At 37.9% G+C, this 21,472-nt stretch overlaps 1 protein-coding gene across 5 annotated transcripts in view; it reads right to left on the reverse strand.

Annotated features, from left to right (window-relative positions):
* Nucleotides 1-21,472, reverse strand: part of KANSL1 (KAT8 regulatory NSL complex subunit 1) — a 170,898-nt gene that overhangs the window by 42,451 nt on the left and 106,975 nt on the right. For 4 of the 5 annotated variants that reach the window (XM_027517457.1, XM_027517460.1, XM_027517456.1 and 1 more), the window contains 2 exons: nucleotides 13,808-13,949; nucleotides 2,457-2,561 (listed from right to left, as the gene is read on the reverse strand). In XM_027517457.1, the coding sequence (XP_027373258.1) occupies nucleotides 2,457-2,561; nucleotides 13,808-13,949 (247 nt within the window). The remainder of the gene's footprint in view (nucleotides 1-2,456; nucleotides 2,562-13,807; nucleotides 13,950-21,472) is intronic. The other variant, XM_027517459.1, reaches the window with a different exon arrangement.

A 21,472-nucleotide genomic window follows, 5' to 3' on the forward strand; every position in this document is an offset into this window, starting at 1 on the left:
CTTAACCAAGTGAAAAAGCTATCACCACTATCACGTACCCCTAATATGGTACACTGAGAAGGGGATAGTATCACTTTTATGATATTACTACAGGGGAAAAAAAAAGGCATAACCTTTAATGGGAAAACATCTGGTGACTCCAATCTAAGCAACATTACACAAAATAACTTACCCGCACAGTTGGGCAAAGGTCATGAAAGACAAAAACTGAGGTGTTCTCACACACTGGCTGAGATGTAAACCACTATACGGAATATAGGGTTTTGGACCAATTGGGGGATGGGGGCGCGCACACATGCACGCATAAGTGAGAAAATGAGTGAAAGGGGAATAAAATCTGTAGTCTGTATGAATGTTAATTCCTGGTTTTGACACTGAACAATGGCTATGCAAACTGTTAACACGAGGAGAAGTTGGGCGAAGAAACATGCAAGGACCCTGTACTGCTTCTGCAACTTTTCTGTAAGTCTAAACTCAACTTCATTCATATACATATCTATTTGTTTTAGTTAGATTAAATAAAAAACAAGACATGGGGAAAATTTTAAAAATGAAAGAAATAAAAAGTGGTCTTGGAATTCAGAAGGAAAAATTAATTTTGGTATTGGGAGAAATAGAAAAAGGGAAGGAATCATTAAGATGGAGGTCTGACCTAGGCTCTAAAGATACAAAAGATTATGAAAGAACAATTGCTTCATCTTCACTACAGAATTAAAGAGGTAATTCAGACAGCATTTTCAACATCTTTGTAAGTTAAATTTCCAGTTACCTTAGTTGTAAAAGGCATCAGAGCCGCACGGTCTCCTAATTTCCAGTAAGGTTGCATAATGTTGTACCTGCTCTGGCTGCGCTGTCTTCAGAGTTCGAAGCTACTTTTAAAATTTTAAAGTTGGCCAGCAAATTTGGAAAACTCAGCAGTGGCCACAGGACTGGAAAAGGTCAGTTTTCATTTCAATCCCAAAGAAAGGCAATGCCAAAGAATGCTCAAACTACCACACAATTGCACTCATCTCACACGCTAGTAAAGTAATGCTCAAAATTCTCCAAGCCAGGCTTCAGCAATATGTGAACCGTGAACTTCCTGATGTTCAAGCTGGTTTTAGAAAAGGCAGAGGAACCAGAGATCAAATTGCCAACATCCGCTGGATCATGGAAAAAGAGAGTTCCAGAAAAACATCTATTTCTGCTTTATTGACTATGCCAAAGCCTTTGACTGTGTGGATCACAATAAACTGTGGAAAATTCTGAAAGAGATGGGAATACCAGAACACCTGATCTGCCTCTTGAGAAATTTGTATGCAGGTCAGGAAGCAACAGTTAGAACTGGACATGGAACAACAGACTGGTTCCAAATAGGAAAAGGAGTTCGTCAAGGCTGTATATTGTCACCCTGTTTATTTAACTTATATGCAGAGTACATCATGAGAAACGTTGGACTGGAAGAAGTACAAGCTGGAATCAAGATTGCCGGGAGAAATATCAATAACCTCAGATATGCAGATGACACCACCCTTATGGCAGAAAGTGAAGAGGAACTCAAAAGCCTCTTGATGAAAGTGAAAGAGGAGAGTGAAAAGGTTGGCTTAAAGCTCAACATTCAGAAAATGAAGATCATGGCATCTGGTCCCACCACCTCATGGGAAATAGATGGGGAAACAGTGGAAACAGTGTCAGACTTTATTTTTCTGGGCTCCAAAATCACTACAGATGGTGACTGCAGCCATGAAATTAAAAGACGCTTACTCCTTGGAAGGAAAGTTATGACCAACCTAGACAGCATATTCAAAAGCAGAGACATTACTTTGCCAACAAAGGTCCGGCTAGTCAAGGCTATGGTTTTTCCTGTGGTCATGTATGGATGTGAGAGTTGGACTGTGAAGAAGGCTGAGCACCGAAGAATTGATGCTTTTGAACTGTGGTGTTGGAGAAGACTCTTGTGAGTCCCTTGGACTGCAAGGAGATCCAACCAGTCCATTCTGAAGGAGATCAGCCCTGGGATTTCTTTGGAAGGAATGATGCTAAAGCTGAAACTCCAGTACTTTGGCCACCTCATGCGAAGGGTTGACTCACTGGAAAAGACTCTGATGCTGGGAGAGATTGGGGGCAGGAGGAGAAGGGGACGACAGAGGATGAGATGGCTGGATGGCATCACTGACTCGATGGACATGAGTCTCGGTGAACTCTGGGAGTTGGTGATGGATAGGGAGGCCTGGCGTGCTGCGATTCATGGGGTCACAAAGAGTCAGACACGACTGAGCGACTGATCTGATCTGATCTGACACAACTGCATGAGGGACACTGTGCTGCCCTTTCAGGAATTCAGAGTTTAAGTTATAAAAGGCGATACAGCCACCCTCCTTCAGCCACTGTAAAGATCCTTATTACAGAGAATAAACTGTGCTGAAGCTATACCCCAAATTCTCACTCATTTCCCCCTTTCTGTCTTTTATACTTACCAATTTATCATTCCCATGATCTGTCTTCACCTCAGAACTAAGTGGAAGAAGTAAGTCTGTTGTTGTGTGCTCTGGGGGAGGCGCCTCTCCAAGAACTATCAACCCCTGCAGGGCAGAGAGAAAAACAGCTTAAGTGGTGTAAGTTACAAATTTAATTGGAGTTAATATCAAGAGTTAGGGGCAGGGGATTGATTTGTCAGAGGCCTTTCCTTTATCCTGTGGTTTTGAAACAAAACAGACCACCAGCACAGCTTTGCTCTCCCAAGAGTGACTTCAACAAAAGCCTAGCAATAGCCATGAGTAAGACTCAAACCCAAGCTTCCCCTTTCTTCCAAATCAATGTTCAAACCGACATGGCTTGTAGCATCTTTCCAGATCTGGAGTCTTTTTGAGAATATGGTATCTTATCCTATATCACCAACCAGACTATACCATATTAACAGCAGCAATGCAGTTTTTTCTAGTTAACTTGATCACAAATGTGGCTAAAGGATGACAGAACTAGAAGTACTACAATGAGGAGCTAAACCAACTCTATTGAGCAACCACACCCACTGGGTGACACAGAGGTGTAACAGTCTCTACAGTAAGTATATGAGAAACCAAAAACTTACAGAGTTGTTCCAAACACACATTTCTCACAAGCATAAGCATCACTCTAGATTAGGTTATTGCTCCACAATTTCAAGTTCAGATTTTACATTCATCCCAGATAATAATAAATATAAAAAGAAATTTTAAATGATCCCATAAATCCTTTCCATAGCTGGGATGGGCCCAGCTTGGTTTTAAAGGCAGAAGTTATTTGGTTGGTGTAAAAGTAATTGCTGTTTTTGGAATTGTTGAACTTTGCCATTTGATACTGGAAAACATTCTTAAAATGAATGTGGTTACATTATACATCATTTTAATGTGCATTTCTCGCTTTATGTTTTCTTGCTAATGACTTATCACTTGCTGTTTATTTTATATTTATTTTAGGCTATAGAAATGATTTTAGGTAAAAAGCAAATTCAAGGGACTTTCTTATTCAAGTTGAAAATGGGTTGTAAAGCAGCAAAGACAACTTGCAACATCAGCAACGGATTTGGCCCAGGAACTACTAATGAAAGTACAATGCAGTGATGGTTCAAGAAGTTTTGCAAAGGAAAGCTTTGAAGATGAGGAGCATAGTGGTCGGTCATCGGAAGGTGACAACAACCGACTGAGAGGATCATCGAACCTGATCCTCTTAGGACTATATGAGAAGTTGCCAAAGAACTCAACATCGACCATTCTACAGTTGTTCAGCATTTGAAGGAAACTGGAAAGTCTCGTAAGTGGGTGCCTCACGAGCTAAGTGAAAATTTAAAAAAAAAAAATCGTTTTTGAAATGTCACCTTCTCTTATTCTACGCAACAAAAAAACATTTCTTGATTGGACTGTGATGTGTGACGAAAAGTGGGTTTTATATGACAACCGGTGATGACCAGTTCAGTGGCTAGACCAAGAAGCAGCTCCAAAGCACTTCCCAAAGCCAAACTTGCACCAAAAAAAGGTCATGGTCACTGTTTAGTGGTCTGCTGCCCAACTGATCCACTACACTTTCTGAATCCCGGTGAAACCATTACATCTGAGAAGTATGCTCAGCAAATCGAAAAGATGCAATGAAAACTGCATTGCCTGAAGCTAGCTAGCACTGGTCAACAGACTGGGCCCAACTGCGCACTGCACAACCAACGCTCCAGAAATTGAACGAAACGGGCTACAAAGTTTTGCCTCATCTGCCATATTCACCACGTGACCTCCTGCCAACCAAGTACCACTTCTTCAAGCATCTCAACAAATTTTTGCAGGGAAAACGCTTCCACAACCAGCAGGAGGCAGAAAATGCTTTCCAAGAGTTCACTGAATCCCAAACAAGGATTTGTACATTACAGAAATAAACTTATTTCTCGTTGGCAAAAATGTGTTGATTGTAATGGTTCCTATTTTGAGTAATAAAGATGTGTTTGAGCCTAGTTATAATGATTTAAAATTCATGGTTTGAAACCCACAATTACTTTTGTACCAACCAAACAGCTTACTTTGAAAAACAAACAGAACAACACAAATGAATCTTCCACGAACGCACATAGAGGCAGGCAGCATCAGGTATGGCACTGTTAACACAAAGACTGGCCTCCAAGAGACCAGGCTTTGTGTCTTTGGTTCTCTAGTTGAGAAAACAAGGAGATCTGACTGATTAAGAGGCTCTAAGTGGTAAATTTGCATTAGAATCACTTGGAGGAAACCTTACTAAACTACAGCTGCCCAGATCCAACATCAAATCAACTAAGAGTCTCGGGGTAAGGAGCTGGTTATTCTGTTTTTAAAAAGCTTCCCTGTAAGTCCTAGTGCAAGCTCTGAACTGAAAAATACTAGACTCAATCCTTTGACTCAGCATCAGAATCTCCTAGAGAACATCCTAAAACATAGATTTTAGAGCCTAAAGATTCTGACTGTATCAAGTGGAGCTCCTCAGGTCATTATGACATAGGCTCTTGTGAGCCAATGGAACCAGATGATCCTGTCCCTCGGGTTCTTCCTAATGCAAAAGTCCCTATGAAATAGATGTAAAGGCAATGGCGAGAGTTGGAGGGATGGGGTGTTGGTTAGCTTATAAAGAACAATGGAATTTTACCTCAGCTTGAAAGGAAAACAGATCTCCATCCCCCCCAGCCCCCGCCCCCAGCCCCCATCTCCAGTAAAAGAAACAACAGTTCCCTATTCTGGAATAAGACTATACCTAGCCTATATAGAATATGGGGTACAGACTCCTCAAAAGAGGGAGAGATTATTAATAAAGCAAGAAATATTGGCCCTAGCCTTCAGAATGGGGTTTCTCTGGTTAAAAACTTCTCCTGCAAAGTATTTTCTTGTTTCAATCACAAGCATAAAATAGACTTCACAAACTTTACCATTTCAAAGTAAAAACTGTTTAAAAAAAAAAAAAAAAAAGCAATATTTTATTTTGCACAACATTCCCTTCTCAAAATACAGCATTCAACATCTTTGCTGCTTAAAAGCCCAAACCACCTCCCCATTTCCTATGTAAAGTTAGCCCAAACTCATCTTGGTATTCAAAGTCCTCCATAATCTGTCCCCGCCTTATTTAGCTATCTCCAGCTACCTTCACAGTTGGACACTAATCACATTATCTCCTAGAAAATGTCTGAATGTATACGAAGTTGTTGGTGTTGAGAGGTGGGGGTTATAACAAAGTAGTAATACCCATTCACTACCTGTTCTTATGTCTTTGTTCATGCCGATTTCTGCCTTTTTCTTACATTTATCTATCCAAAATGCCATGTATCCTTTCAAATAGCCTGTCAAAGCCAAGTCTCACCTCCTTCCAAGAAAATGTCCCTAGTTAACCAAACCCCTTCCTTATTTTCTGTATCCGCACTGCCAGGCTTTTTAAAGCTTCATGATTTTATTTTTACATCCTGTATATTTAAACCTCATTTCCGGAGCAGAACCTTAGGCCAAATTATGTATTTCATTTATTGTTGCCTCAATTTTCTGCTTAAATGTTAACTAATTGGTAAGGTCTTTGAAGACTTAGATAAAATACAAATATTTTTGTATCTCCCATATTCCCTAGCAGAGTTATACATCAAGAAAGAAAATGTACAATAATTTTTTTTTAGTTTTAAGTTAAAAACTCCATTTAGTGAGAAAATATTAAATTATTAATTAAAGCTAGGAGCCTAAATGAATCTATTAGATATAAAGTTACACCATAAATTTTTCTTAGGTGAGAAGGTAAGTCAAGATAAAACAGACAATATTTTTCAAAGGGAAATTCGTTTCCCTTAAACTACCCAATCATTTCCAAAAAGCATCTGAGAGACTACAAAGACATCCTCCTGCGAAAGCTTTAAAAATCCTAGAAGAGACCATTTATTCTCCATCAAATTCTAGAGACCCAGGGAGGATGCAGGTTGAAGGTCATGTCAATAGGCCAAGGCAAGGCAGAACTAGGGATACAAGCTGGGTTAGATCGATCCAGCAGAGACATTACTTTGCCAACAAAGGTCTGTCTAGTCAAAGCTATGGTTTTTCCAGTAGTCATGTACGGATGTGAGAACTGGACCATAAAGAAGGCTGAGTGCTAAGGAATTGATGCTTTTGATTTGTGGTGTTGGAGAAGATTCTTGAGAGTCCTTGGACTGTGAGGAGATCAAACCAGCCAATCCTAAAGGAAAATCAGTCCTGAATATTCATTGGAAGGACTGATGATGAAGTTTCAATACTTTGGCCACCTGATACGAAGAGTCAACTCATTATAAACGACCCTGATGTTGGGCAAGAAGACAGGAAGAGAAGGGGATGACAAGAGGATAAGATGGTTGGATGGCATCACTGACTCAATGGACCTGCGTCTGAATAAGCTCTGAGAGATGGTGAAGGACAGGGAAGCCTGGCGTGCTGTAGTCCATGAGGTCCCAAAGAGTCAGACATGACTGAGTGACTGAACAACAAAGTTAGAACCAGTTACTCTTTGTTTTTGCTTTCATTCATTCAAATCAAGCCATCATTTCTCCATTCACCAACATTTTTTAGGTGCTGGGGGTACAGGATAAAAGACATATCCTTCTACCCATGCCCACCCCTGCCCAAAGTCATCTCTCAAAGTGCTTAGAATTCTAATAGTGGGACAAAGACAATCAACAATATATGAGTAAGTAAAATTTACATAGCCTACTGGTGGTGTTTAGTCTCTAAGTCCTGACTCTTGTGACCCCAGGGACTGTATGTAGCCTGCCCATGGGATTTCTCAGACAAAAATACTGGAGCAGGTTGCCATTTCCTTCCTGAGAAGGAAATGGCATTCTTCCCGATCTAGGGATCAAACATGCATCTCCTGCATTTGCAGAGAGATTCCTTACCAATGAGCCACCAGGGAAGCCGATTCACATAGCCTATTAGAAAGTGTTAAAATGCTAAAAAACTAAAGAATAGTGAGAGAATTAAAAAGTGGCAATAGGTTCTCTTTCGTATTAGGCAGTCTGGGTAAAATGCCCTGAAAAAGTGATTATTTGAAAGAGAAGGAACAAACTTTGGGAATATCTGGAGGAAGAGCAAATGCAACAGTTTCAAGGCTGGAGTCAGCTTTGTAAGTTTTAGGACTGTAAGGAATTTTGTATGCCTGAAGTAAAATCCAAGAGTGGAGTTTGAGTGTGGGGGTGGGGTGGTACAGGGCCTTCAGAGTATTTCAGCTTTTATATTCAGATGGTAAATCACTGGAGTTTCAAGCAGAAGTGGGAAATGATCTGACTTACAGTTTAAAAGGATCAATTTGCTACTCTGTTGACACAAAGATGAGTGGAGAGCAAACAGAGAAGCAGAAAGAACTGCTTAGACCAAAGTGATTGGATTTAGGATATATATATTTGAAGACAGAATCAATCAGTTAGGCAAGTATGATTCCTGGGATGGGATGGAAGGGAGTCAGAGACTCATTCAAGGTTTCCAGCCTCTGCCACTACAATAGAACTCCTATCTGTTGAGAAGTCTTTTCAATGCACGTTAGTTTTAATCAAATCTACTTCTGTAAATATGTACTCAAGTGCTATGCTGATGTAGACACCATTCATATATGCATTCTTTGTTTGACCACCAAATCTATGATATGTTCATTATAGCATACAAAACCAACCATTACATCTTTACACTATACCTCAAACCAAAAAGGATAAAAGCAACTAAAAGGAAGATGGGTAAATAAAAAGTATACAAATAGCTAAAATCTTTTCACTCAGTGAAATAAGTGAATAAATGAGATAAATAATGAAATAAATTTCATTCAGACATTTATTGAATGTCTACAATGTGTTGGGTGGTGTGAAACCCTAAAATAAGAAAATAAATAAAATACATCCCATTCATATGGAGTTTACCTTCATCTACCTCAGACAGACAGGTAGGCAAAGTATTACAATGACAGTGCCCTAACAGAAGTTTATAGAAGGTGACGTGAGAGCTGAAAAGTGGTAGAGTCCAAGAGAGAGACGGACCGAAACAAGGTCTACATGATTATTTAAGTTTTCCTAAAATAGACTTAATACAGTTAATAGTCATGAAAGGAAAGGTCGCTGTGAGCGAAGAAAATTCCATAAGGTTCCACTCCACACCTCTCATGGCAACCTGAAGCTGGGATTCCCTAGCATTCAGGGTTAACACTGGGTAAACATTACATGGCTGTGGCATCAGCCATGAGTGGCAATAACCTCAAGACCACTGCACTCTAAGGCCAAGGTGAAAAGTCCAGGAGAGTCTCCCCACCCTTTACTACCACTCCCTAAGTCAGAATCAGGACCATGCCTGGATCGTTCAGACCTACAGAACTCCTACACAGGACAAAAGAAATCGGGAAGGCTCATGGTAGTATGCAGTCCTAACAGATCCTTGCAACTTATTTCTCTGTGGAAATACAAGTCTATCCTACATCCTACATTTAAAAATAGCGGGGCGGCGGGGGTGGGGGGCGCTGGGAGGAAGTAAAATTGAAAAAGAAAGAAATGGTAGCAGAAACTGTGCTAAGCCTGATTACAAAACAGGGCAAAAGCAAGCAAGCTAAAAGGAAAGAAAAGAAAAAACTAATTTGTATAGAAAAAACCCCTACAAAACCAAAGCACCTCTTCATCTGTAAAGCAAAATTAAGATGCAATTTCACATACTTATTTTCCTCCCCATCTTAGATAGATCAGTGGGTACACTGTAGACCAGCTCCACAAGATTGTCTTGGGCTATGTAAAGGTCATCCTGGGCTATGTAGGCAAGACATGGCTAGCCACAAGGCCTTAGAACTCCATTAAGATGGACTGCAACTATTTTACATCAATTCTGAAGACAAGTATTTCAGGTTATTCCCATTCAGCACCTTATCTATCATAAGTTTCATAGTTCTTCCACCTCTCATTCCCAATTAACACTTTCATCCTTAGCAAGGCTGTGGAATCTGACAGATCAGTCAAAACAAAAATTAAAAAAAGATAATATTTTGTACTAGATATGAATGTTGAAGATTGTGTGTTAAGAGAAAGAAGTCTCCCTTACCAACAGAATCTTCTTGGTCCCTTGTGTGTTGACCTTCTTCAATAAATATGCTTAAGAGACATGATGAAAAGGATTCCACAGCAGAATGCATTAGACAGGAAATGCTTTGGGGTCAGATAAATTTAGAGCCCTGAGTTCAAATTTAGCTCTGTTTCTAACAAGCCTGTAAGCTGTTGCTTTCTGCGTTAAGTAACACACATGAATGTACTTGTATATAATATGCACTCATGGTACAGATGCTATTTTCCTTTCTCATTCTAATACATGGGAGTATCTTTTTTAAAAATAAAAGCTGATTGAATGTGCAAGTTAAGACGTAATAGTATGAAGAAGAGCTCCTAGTAACTGTACCCACTCTCCAAAGAGCAGCAGGAATCACTATTCTTAAACAGACTAATAATTACCAGCCTGTAAGAGAAAATTGATACTTATCCAGTAGTTCTCAAATACTTTCTTTTCTGGAATAGGTTACTTTAAGGAAATTAACATGCTAAAGAGTAAATCCAAAAAAGAAAATCTTACCTGCCAGTTCCCCATCCAAAGACAAACTATAACTGTACAGCTGACCACCAAACCTAGATTTCATGAAAATGCCTGTAGAACTCTGGCTAACTTTGGAGAATGGGAAAGGAAAACACCAATCTCTTTACTAGAACACAGGAGTTTAAAAAAATCTCCCATTTAAGTAACTTATAAAACAGTCAAGCATTTAAGGCAAGTGCTAATTTGAAGGACAGTCAGAATCTCAAATCTCAGCTCGGCACTCATTTAGCTGTATGACCATGAACTTGATCTCTTTGACCCTTTATCTTTAAATTTGTGAATAACAGCAAAATGTTTAGTACAATGTTCAGCACACAGTAAATGTTCAAAGCCTTCTGTCACTATAGTGATACATGAAGATCAGACACAAGTTAATTATCTTTGGGGAAAATTCTAGTGCTTGCCCCCCAAAATCTGTCACCTAGAACCTATGAATGTGACCTGATTTGGAAACAGGGTCTTTGCAAACATCATCAAGCTAAAATGAAGACAGAGGAACAAAGAACCATTTAGTATGGGCCCTAAATCCCAACTTGATTGGTTTCCTTGTAAGAGGGAAATTTGGAGACACAGACACACTAAGAGAGAAGACGGAGGAAGAAATTGGAGTGATGCAGCTATAAACAAGAGGAACACCAAAGACTGCCAGCAACCACCAGAAGCTTATGAAGAGCCAAGGAAATTTTTTCTCTCAGATCTTCAAAAGCAGCAGAGTCCTGCCTACATCTTGATTTAATTCTAGCCTCCAGAGCTCTGAGAAAATAAATGTCTGTTGTTTTAAGTTTACCATCCAATTTGTGCAACCTTGTATGGCAGCCCCAGGAAACGAATACATTTGTTTCCAAAAGACATCATATAAATATTTAATAAAGCTGTAATTTTTCCTGATATATTATTTCGGTTATTGTTCTACTTTTATTCTTCCTGTCAGAATTTTTAAGACTTGTATTTATACTGTAGACCAAAAAAAAAAAAAAAAATACTATAATCTAGAATGTCTTGTTATAAACCATGAAACTAAGGCTAATATGTGTTTTCTTCCCAACATTAGGACAGCTAAGTCAGAACTAGAATCAAAAATGGTATACCAAGTCCAGGTCTGGTGTAGTAACATTATGCCCTGAATGATTAAAAAACCCATGGATAATCAATATATACATAAAACTTCAAATCAATCACTTTCCAGATATTCAGAGATAGCTAAGACTTTTGATATAGTTTGAGGGCAAAGGGAGAAGGGGGCAACAGATGATGAGATGGCTGGATAGCATCACTGACTCAATGGACACACATTTGAGCTCTGGGAGATAGTGAAGGCCAGGGAAGCCAAGCATGCTGCAGTCCATGGGAATGCAAAGAGTTGGACACGACTTAGCAACTGAACAACAATAAGAAGACTTTTGATAATTTCACAAAACTGCTGTCATTACTACTGAGTTATGAGCTAAAGAATAAAGCAGGAACCAAAAGTGAGAATCTTCCCACACAGGTTGTGAGATTGTAAACTGAGGCACACTGCCAAAGTACTTCTCTGAAATATGCATCAAAAACAGAAGTATCCGTGCTGTGACTCTGGTAAAGATACTTACTATGGCAACAAAGGTCCGTCTAGTCAAGGTTAGGTTTTTTCCAGTAGTCATGTATTGGTATGAGAGTTGGACTATAAAGAAAGCTGAGCACTGAAGAATTGATGCTTTTGAACTGTGGTGAGACAGTTTGAGAAGACTCTTGAGAGTCCTTTGGACTGCAAGGAGATCCAACCAGTCCATCCTAAAGGGAATCAGTCCTGAATATTCATTGCAAGGACTGAAGCTGAAACTCCAATACTTTGGCCACCTGATGTGACGAACTGACTCATTTGAAAAGACCCTGAAGCTGGGAAAGATTGAGGGCAGGAGGAGAAGGGGATGACAGAGGATGAGATGGTTAGATGGCATCACTGACCCGATGGACATGAGTTTGAGTAGGTGCCAGGAGTTGGTGATGGAGCCTTCCCTACCCTGATGGACAGGGAAGCCTGGCGTGCTGCAGTTCATGGGGCCGCAAAGAGTCACACACGACTGAGCAACTGAACTGTGACATGATGGTGCCACTTACAGTCCACAGCATCTTTGAGTTTACTAGTAGTTTTATAATGAGGACCATATATAAACACACAATACATATAGTTGTATACAAATATAATAGATACAGCAACAAATATGACTGACTACTATTCTAATAATCTCAGTTATTACTAAGAGACTCCAGTTCTCAAATATGAAAATTCTCACTTAATTATTGGCTACAAAAGTCTTGACACAGACACTGATGAGGTGTCCCTAACTGAGCAAGAATGTTTTTCTCTTCAGAATAGGCATATTCAGCCATCTCCTAGACATTTTTCTTTAATCACCATTCCAGCTGATATTCTGCAAATCTCACTTAATTTTCTTAGTGAAAAAGAGCTAAGGAAAGCATAATTTTACCATCCTCTGTGAATATTTTTAGGCTTAATTCCTCATTTGCTCTAATTTTTAAAGTTAGTCAAGATTTAATATGTTCCCTATCCTAGGGGAACCCTTTATTATTATTATTATTATTTTAAAAAAGGTTAAATCCTCTGGACTTTGCCCTCAATTATATTATGTTCCAATGAACTTTTGGAGAATTACATGTAACTCTATCTGGGGAAGAAGCTCAAAGAACACTCCAGTATAATGTTTGGAATAAAAACTTATATAATATATTAGGGAGGCTGCAGAACTTTTATTTCAAACCCTCACTCTTCTGTTCATCTTGGCAGTTAGTCACCCTTTAACTTTTGGCCTACTAATTAATTTAATGCATGCAGTTCACAATTGCAGTATATAGCAGTTTTCTTAAGGCTTTGACCAGCACTAAGGCGGGACAAAAAAGTGTCATGACACTTATTTTTAGGAGCAGAAGATGCTTCATCTAGACCCACATGTTCAGTCCAGGAGTTCACTGCATCAAGCTAATACCAAAAGTACCTTGCAAGAAATTCAGCACCACGAAAGGAAGATATTTATTTGTCCCTGAGTTGCCACTAAGGAGAACGGTGCTGGTACACAGGAGGCACTCAACTATTTGCTGAATGGATTTCTTTTCCATGTACATCGATCCCCCAGTCAAACCCCAAATAAGCAGAGGACATTTTTATAACTTGATTTTTCAGGAGAAAAATTATACAAACATCACTGTTAAAGACAAAAGCGGTATGGTAGGAGTCAATCCACCACAAATAGGACAAGGAAAAAATGAAATCACCAGAGTCTAATCTTGCCTGAATTATCTTTCAGAAAAAAATCCATTTTTCCTCAAGAAAGCAAAGGAAGCTAAGCAGCAAAACAGAAACACATTTTAGTTTAAAAAAAGAAAAAAAAGACGAAAACCCTCAGTCATCACCACTTTTTCATATATATAACAATTATGCAGGTATGGTCAATGGCTTACCTTAAATCGTACCCACCTTCCTTTGTTCCCTGTTAGCCCAGATATACAAACTGTTTTGTTCTAAACCCACATTCTAATCTAACATTATATTCTAACAGTGTTGTCTGCATTATGCTAAGTAACACCAGGCTCTTAAACAAATTAAACAGCTATATCAGATCATATTAAATCATTCTCTTTGACATAGTTAAGAGTTATTGAAGGATGGGGAACAGGGGATAATGATAGTTTTTAGCTGGGCTGAAAAAGACCAGACACTTATCCCTTACCTTATTAGCACGTATCTGTTTGTAAATATCTGTTTGCTGCCGAATTCGATATTCCAAGTCAGAAACATGAGCCTGAAGCCAGTTCCAGCGGCTGACAATAGCTGCTCGGTCTGCAGCCCATCTCCATTCTGACCTGCGCCTCCTAAAAGGAAATAAACTGAGTGAAATTCAAGAGTAGCAGTAACATTTATGCTAAATGGGAGTGGGAAGGTTTTAACGTCTGAATGCCCTTATACAAACCAACCTGAGTGTCAAGAAAAACTCAAGACTATGTGTATATATGTCACAGGCCACGTGGATAATAAAACTCTTCGCATATAAATACATCCCAAACTAACTAGCTGAAACTGCCTTCCAAGTATCCTGATCTGGCGGCAAACAATTTTTGTGAATTTTTAGAATTTCTCAAGAGACAGAAATATTTTCTACTTCAAGACATATAAAGATTACAGATCTACACAGAAAATCCAAGACACCACCAATTATAAAACTAACTAAGGCTTCAGCAAAGTTGCGGAGTAAAGATCAACATACTCAAATTAACAGTGTTTCCAAAAGTCAACAAGTAGAAAATATTCACTTTTTAAAAAAGCACTGTTTACAACACTAACAATTGCTAACTTCATATACTAAATATCTTTGCATAAAATGTAATAAAACCAAGAGACCTACTTAAATGGTGAGAGATTAAGATAACAATTTTCATATCTATTTACAGAGTCAAATAAGCTCCAATCAAATTCCCCATAGGGCTTTTTGTTTTTTTGTTTCTTTCTTTGGCCACATGGCTTGTGGGATTTTAGTTCTGCAACCAGGGGTTGACTTTGGGCCCTTGGCAGGGAGAGTGCAAAGTCCTAATCACTGGATTACCAAGGAGTTACCCCCCTCTCCTGGGGTTTTTAATGGAAGCTTACAAACATTCATTCAAAAATTCACATTAGGAAGAAAAAGAAAAAAAAAAAGACCAGCACTAGAGAAATTCTAAAGCAAGTATGATGAACATTCACACTGCAGATGTAAGATAAGCTATGATGATTAAGGCAGTCTAGAAAGACAAAAAGACAGTGGGACAGAATACAGAACTCCTAAACTTAGAACTGGATACATGTAAGAGATGGGCAGTCAGAGCAGTGAGAAAGACTGAATTATTCAATAAATGGCATTGAGATGCCAGTTCTTTACATGAAAAAAGTAAAATTACTTCCTTTCTTTATGATATAATTCCCTAGTTTTGGAATTCCTAAATCCAAAAAGCTGAACTTAACAAGATTATCTTTGAAGCTTCAGGGCAGGGAAGAATTTCTTAAACCTCTTTAAAAAAACTGAGCTAACTTTCAACAAACTGCAAAATATTTAATAAAGTTAAAGGCAAGCAACTGGTTGGCAGAAGATATCTGCAACATACAAAACTAAAAATAAAATGACAGAATATATAACAGAACTCCAACAAAGAGGTTTAAGAAGACAATCTAACAGAAGATGAATATATTAAAAATTCACATAAGAGAAATCCCAATGGCCAATAAATACATAAAAATATGCCATGTCTTATTAGATTTTGGTTAAAGTATTAGAAATATTAAGACGTCATTTCAAACCCAGATTGGAAAACCCAAGTGTTGGTAGATGTGGAAAACAGTAATTCACATACGGCCAACAACAATAAAAACTAGCATCACCATTTTTAAAGAGTAATCTGGAAATATTTGGCTAGGTGGAAAATGTGTATACTCAACCACTGTGAAATTCTACTTCTGACAGACAATATAACCTGCACATGTGCATAAAGAAATAGGTTCACTGCAATAGTCTGTAACAACTAAAAATTAGTTATAATTTAATTTGCATATGGAAACAAACTAATTTACTCCTTTAAGGGATTTTTCTATAATAACAGAAACTAATTAACTAGAGCTATCTGTATCAACCTGACTGTATCTCAGAAGACAATGCTGAATGGAAAAATATAAAAACTAATAATAAACAAAATAAGTACTTTTTTAGATACATACAACTAGTTAAGGAATTTAATGGAATATTGTTTATCAATTTAATTATAACTATATGTATCAACATAACTAAATCTCAACAATGTGGAATGGAAAAACTATATAAAAACTAAACAAAACAAACAAAAACCAAGCAAACAAACATCAGAAAGCAACTAAAAGATCCCTCATACCACAAAGAAGACTGAAGATCCTGAGTGCCCCAATTAAGACTGGCACAGCCCAACCCCACCCCCCAACCAAGAAAAAAGACGAAGAATAAAACACAATTATAAGACTTGTTACCAATACATAAGTAGTAAATGCATAAAAACATGTACAGTGCTGATAAACAACAAATTCAGGATCAGGGTCCTCCTTAGCCTTGGGAAGGGGAAAAGATAAGTTAGATTTTAGCTGTATCTATTACATAAGGTTCAACTTCTCTTTAAAAACTAAAAGTCTGATAGAAAACAGCAACTTTAATATGAGAGGAAGTACCTGGCATCTGGTATACTCTGTAACCAAAATATTTTATGATCTTCCACAAAATTCTATTTCAAGAAAGTAGTAGTCATACTGCCCTTAGCCCCACCTCCATACTCATTACCAAAACATTTTAAGTGACTGTAAGTGAAGTTTAACACAGTCCACTGGTAGAGTGAAATAGGCATTTTACAGTTCCCTAATCTTGATGGAATAAGTACAAAATATAGAGATTCTTTCTTCTTTAGTACAATTATCTGGTTCAATGTTGGCTGCAGGTCTAGTTCTAGCCCAAATTCAGAAAAAGAACCTCAAGACATCGAGTGCAACCTCTGGCTCATTCTTGCACTATAAAAATGTTCCCCCTTCACTAAAACAAGTAAAACTAGTCAATCCTCATGTCCTATTTCCAGCTTTCACTACTCTCCAAGGTTCATAACCTTCCTATCTTATAAAATCTCTTGGTTTCACAGGTTCATTCCTGAAGCTGCCACAGTACCAATCCCCACCATCCACCACCACCGGGATACTCCAGGTAACCGCCTCAGCTACCACTCCTAACATGAACCACATAATACTATTCTTATATAAAATCTCCTCAAATCTTATTACTTCCTGTCACTCTTATGTGTAAGAAACCAGTTTTTATCTAGTTCTTTACAAATCCCAAGTCTTCAAGAAAACAAAGTAGCTGCTAAGTCGCGTCAGTCGTGTCCGACTCTGTGCGGCCCCATAGACGGAAGCCGACTAGGCTCCCCCTCATCCCTGGGATTCTCCAGGCAAGAACACTGGAGTGGGTTATCATTTCCTTCTCCAATGCATGAAAGTGAAAAGTGAAAGTGAATTTGCTCAGTCATGTCCGACTCCTAGCAACCCCATGGACTGCAGCCCACCAGGCTCCTCCGTCCATGGGATTTTCCAGGCGAGAGTACTGCAGTGGGGTGCCATTGCCTTCTCCGAAACAAAGTAGAAGGGGAGTCAAATACCATAAAAGGCAGCATTTCGAAGGCAAAAAGTGATTAGTAAAATTAACAAAGCATCCACTTAATGACAGGTTCATTCTCAGACAAAAGTGTTTTAACAACTGACAATGGCTAGCCCACGTAACACTCTAACGTTGAAAACCAAAGTGGGGAAAGATGATTTCTTGGCTAATTTACAGCACTTCTTCCTTAGTCACCCTTGGTGGACAAATAATCCTGGCAGTCTAGCCCAGGGATCCTGAACTCAGCTCAGAAGCCTTCTCACCAAAGTGTTCCAACAGCAAGCACTCTGAATTGGCAGGAAAGAGGAAATTTATTATTTCTGAATTTTGACACATCTTAAACAAAAGAGTTTTTTTTTTTCCTTTTCTTTCTAGTTTGAGGTCAAGGAAAAAGAAGGAAATGAAAACACTTTAACTATGTGAAAACTTAAAAATACAAAAGGAAAAGAAAATTCCTTAAAACATATCAGTTCCTAAGAACTCTGGCGGATAAACACTTTTTTCCCCAAATATTAAGGAACAGCCCCTTTCAATTTTTTTTATTGTCAAAATGAACAGCCTGATAAATATTATTCTAAATACTAGTGCAAAACCTAATTCCCGGTTTTTTTTTTTTTTTTTTTTGGAGGCCTGACTAATAAGCTAATTAAAGACAGGCAGTGTTAAGGGAGGACCACAACCCCCAATTATGAACATGTTTAAATTCTACAAATACATTTGTCATATGACAGTTTCTAACCAGATAAAATTTTCAGTAGGAAGTTGTCATGTTGTAATTAATGAACAATGGAAAACCCCACCTTAAGTGTCCAAAAAGTATCTTGTGTTAAAAATACCAGCAACATGGCCAGAAATATGAATTGTTAACAAAGGTGGGAGGTGTAAAGTTAGCAAGCCTGAGGTGAGCTGTGAAGATGTTACGACACTCCAATGGCAAATCTGAACACAAAACAGTGTAAGAATAACAGCTTCAAGCACAGAGTTTATGTATTTTGTTCCTTACCAAAAACAACATGCTACAGAAATTCAGTTTATCAGAAGCAGAGGTAGATTTCGTCCCTAATACTCAAAATGTAAATTATTACTCTTAATAATTTACAGCTCAAAATCAGAGACAGTGATTTAAAAGCAGGGTCATGCTTTAAAAATAACATGTCACTAAGACTGCAGAGTGATACTTATGTAAATATAATGATGAACTGGTTTCTACTGTTGTCATTATCAGTAAAGAAGGAAAAAATGTGGATTCCAACACTGAGAAGTCTTTTAACTCTTTCCTATTGCTTACTCTGTGCTAACAATTAGTAAAGTAATTGCCCTGTTTTTGTGCAGGACTCAAGGATGCCTTCTAAGGTGTTGTTTTCTGTGAACTTTTATCTTACTTTGTACCAAAATACTTTGTCTACATGTACTGGACTACCACCTGAGTGGGAAGTCATTTTAACTAATATTTTGTTCCTTGCTTTTATTAAACATTTTACTGGTAAATTTCCTTTGCCTACATATGTGGGAAAGATCCATTACACTTTTACACAATGAATTGCTTTTTGGGGGTCCCTAAACATGGAAAGATACAATACCAGTAACTGCTTCTGTAATATTACATGACTAGTAAACTGCAACATTGCCAGCTATGTTACCAGTATTTATTTAGATTTATTTTTTAGCTATGTGAACCTATATGGCTTTAATAGTTGTTTGTTGTTTTTTTTTTAAAACAGGGTTAGAGTATTACCACATATTGAGAACTTAAGATGCTCTATGGGATCTAACAATAATTATTTACTTGAACAAAAAAAAAAAATCATTTCCTCTAAGAAAGCTCTGGTATTTCTAAACACTTGAAAGCTAAATAGTGGAAAGTACTAGAAAATTTAGAGTTCAAGTTACATGTTGGTCAACAGAGAAAACAAGAAAGGGATTAATTTTTGTTTTTAATTCTCTAAAATCCTCTTGAATAATAATGTTAATGTAATATTTTATTAGTAGAGGACAAACAGATCAATATGGGGACTCTGATGTAAGAAGATTCATAGGATTACAAAGAGTCGGACATGACTGAGCGACTAGACAAGAAATTTAAGAACTAAGTTTATCCACTGAATCTTCAAAGGTGTTAATGATAAAACCTTTGTAAACTGACACCTCTAAACAATCTTTAGTTTGTTTTTTATTATTCTGTAGATCAGCAGATAAATTATTTGTACATTCAATTTTTTCATTTTTAAGACTGAGATATATGCTTAAAAAAAACCACACCCAACCTTTAAAGAATTACATAAGGTACTTCAAACTGCTCTCAATGCCCATCTGTCGGACTCTTTATTACACATGGTAACATATACATAATATATAACCTGCCAGGCACAATAAAAGAAAGAAACATAATAATTCTCCAACAGACTCTCAGCAGTCCTCAGGGCATTATGTTTGTTCTATGCAAGACTACAACCAGGAAATATCTATTAACATCTTTTATTCCTAAAAACCACCTCCATCTTGGAGTCTTTCCTGCTGATTTGTATCTCACAATTCATTACTTTGTATTCTTCAAGCTTAGTGTGGTCCCCTTATTTTGTTACTTATGTATTCTATGTTTCCAAGTCAGGCCTTATATATGATTGATCTGCAACTAGATTATCCATGCCTTCCTACAGGCACTACTTACTGTGTGCTTTAGCTGCTCATCAGTCTTCAATGTTATCTGCATCTATGTATTATAATTTATGAATAAGGAATTCTCAGGAAATATAAAAAAATGAGACTTATTTTGGCTCTGCTTTATTTTCAAACTCAAAAACATCTAAATTAAGTCTGAAAGACCTGAATGCCTTAGACACACTTAACTGTTTTAATGGAGAAAGCCTTACAAACGATGGAAATGGTTTACAGTTCTTTGTGGCTGGTTGAGAACTGGACATTGAACTGGAGGGATGAAGATTCAGAACAAAACACTGGCTTAGTTACTGTGCCTTTTTTAGAGTGTAGGAATCTGCTATGTTTCTAGAAGAAAGGAAAATGACAGAGTTAGTACTGAAAAGATCTCAGCTATTAAAATAACTCCTAATCCAGAATGGCTCCTCCAGAGTGAACCAATCAAGTTTCTGTCTACTGTTGTGCCTAGAGAATCCATCGCTTTATAAAAGTGATTTCCATTTTAGAATCTTTCAATAATCAAACTGAGGCTAGAATATTCAAATTCTGTATGTAATACTAATTTCTCCTATGAAAAATTCTAAATAAATAATCCCATTCACTCAAAAGCCATACATTAAAGTGTAAGAGTATTAATAGTAAATTGCTATTATTTGATCTAGCTCACTCACCAAAGCAAGAGACTGACTAGGACCACACCTTACAACTTGAAGTACCTACTACAAGCAGCATGGGACTCAGAAGCTTCTCATAAACATCACACTACTCCCCAGCTTGGCTTCCTTAAAGGAGAGTCAACAGTACAGAGTCTGGACAAGGAAGCAGCAGGGGAGGGAGGGTATCAGCAAGTTATTCCACAGGGAGAACTTGTTTCTGGCCATCTCTAGAATGATCAAAAACTCTTACAGAGAAACGTTTTCTTCTCACTTTAAAAATAAAATACAGTTTATTGGGAAGACCATAGTGTTTAGAGTCAGCTGAACACTAAATTCCAAATTCGAGGCCTGCCACTGACACTGAGCCAGCTGTTGAAAAGATGAAAAGAACAAAAGCTCTTATCAGTGTTCAAGCTTAGTGTTCCATCATATGCATGAAGTGTGTAACAACATACTTTTGAAAATATTACTCAGAGCTACTGAGGTTTAGGAATAAATGATACATCTTCAAGAAAATGAAGTTGAATCAAAAATCAATTTGTTAGTTAACTTTCCAGTTTTTAAAAATAAGTATTAATAGAAGAACTTCTGGTCCAGGCAATATGCTTTAGACTCTTCTTCCAGCTCATCCCTGCTAAACACAACTATAAACCCTGGAAATAATGCAAAAGGTAACCTAAGAACAACTCTGGAAAGACTGAAAAGAGGAAGGTGGATTACTGACGTCAGGACTAGAATAATGATATAGTGACAGGGCATGTAAAAACTTACATTCAACAAAAAGGGGCCCAGATAGGTTCATTCCTCTGGCGGGTGGAAGGGGAGTACCACTCAGGATGGCAGGCCAGCCCTGCAGCAAGCTCACAGTAAGAGGCCAGGGGAAGCATTATCCTAT

The sequence above is a fragment of the Bos indicus x Bos taurus genome, chromosome 19 (assembly GCF_003369695.1).
Source record: "Bos indicus x Bos taurus breed Angus x Brahman F1 hybrid chromosome 19, Bos_hybrid_MaternalHap_v2.0, whole genome shotgun sequence".
NCBI classification, from domain to species: domain Eukaryota; kingdom Metazoa; phylum Chordata; class Mammalia; order Artiodactyla; family Bovidae; genus Bos; species Bos indicus x Bos taurus.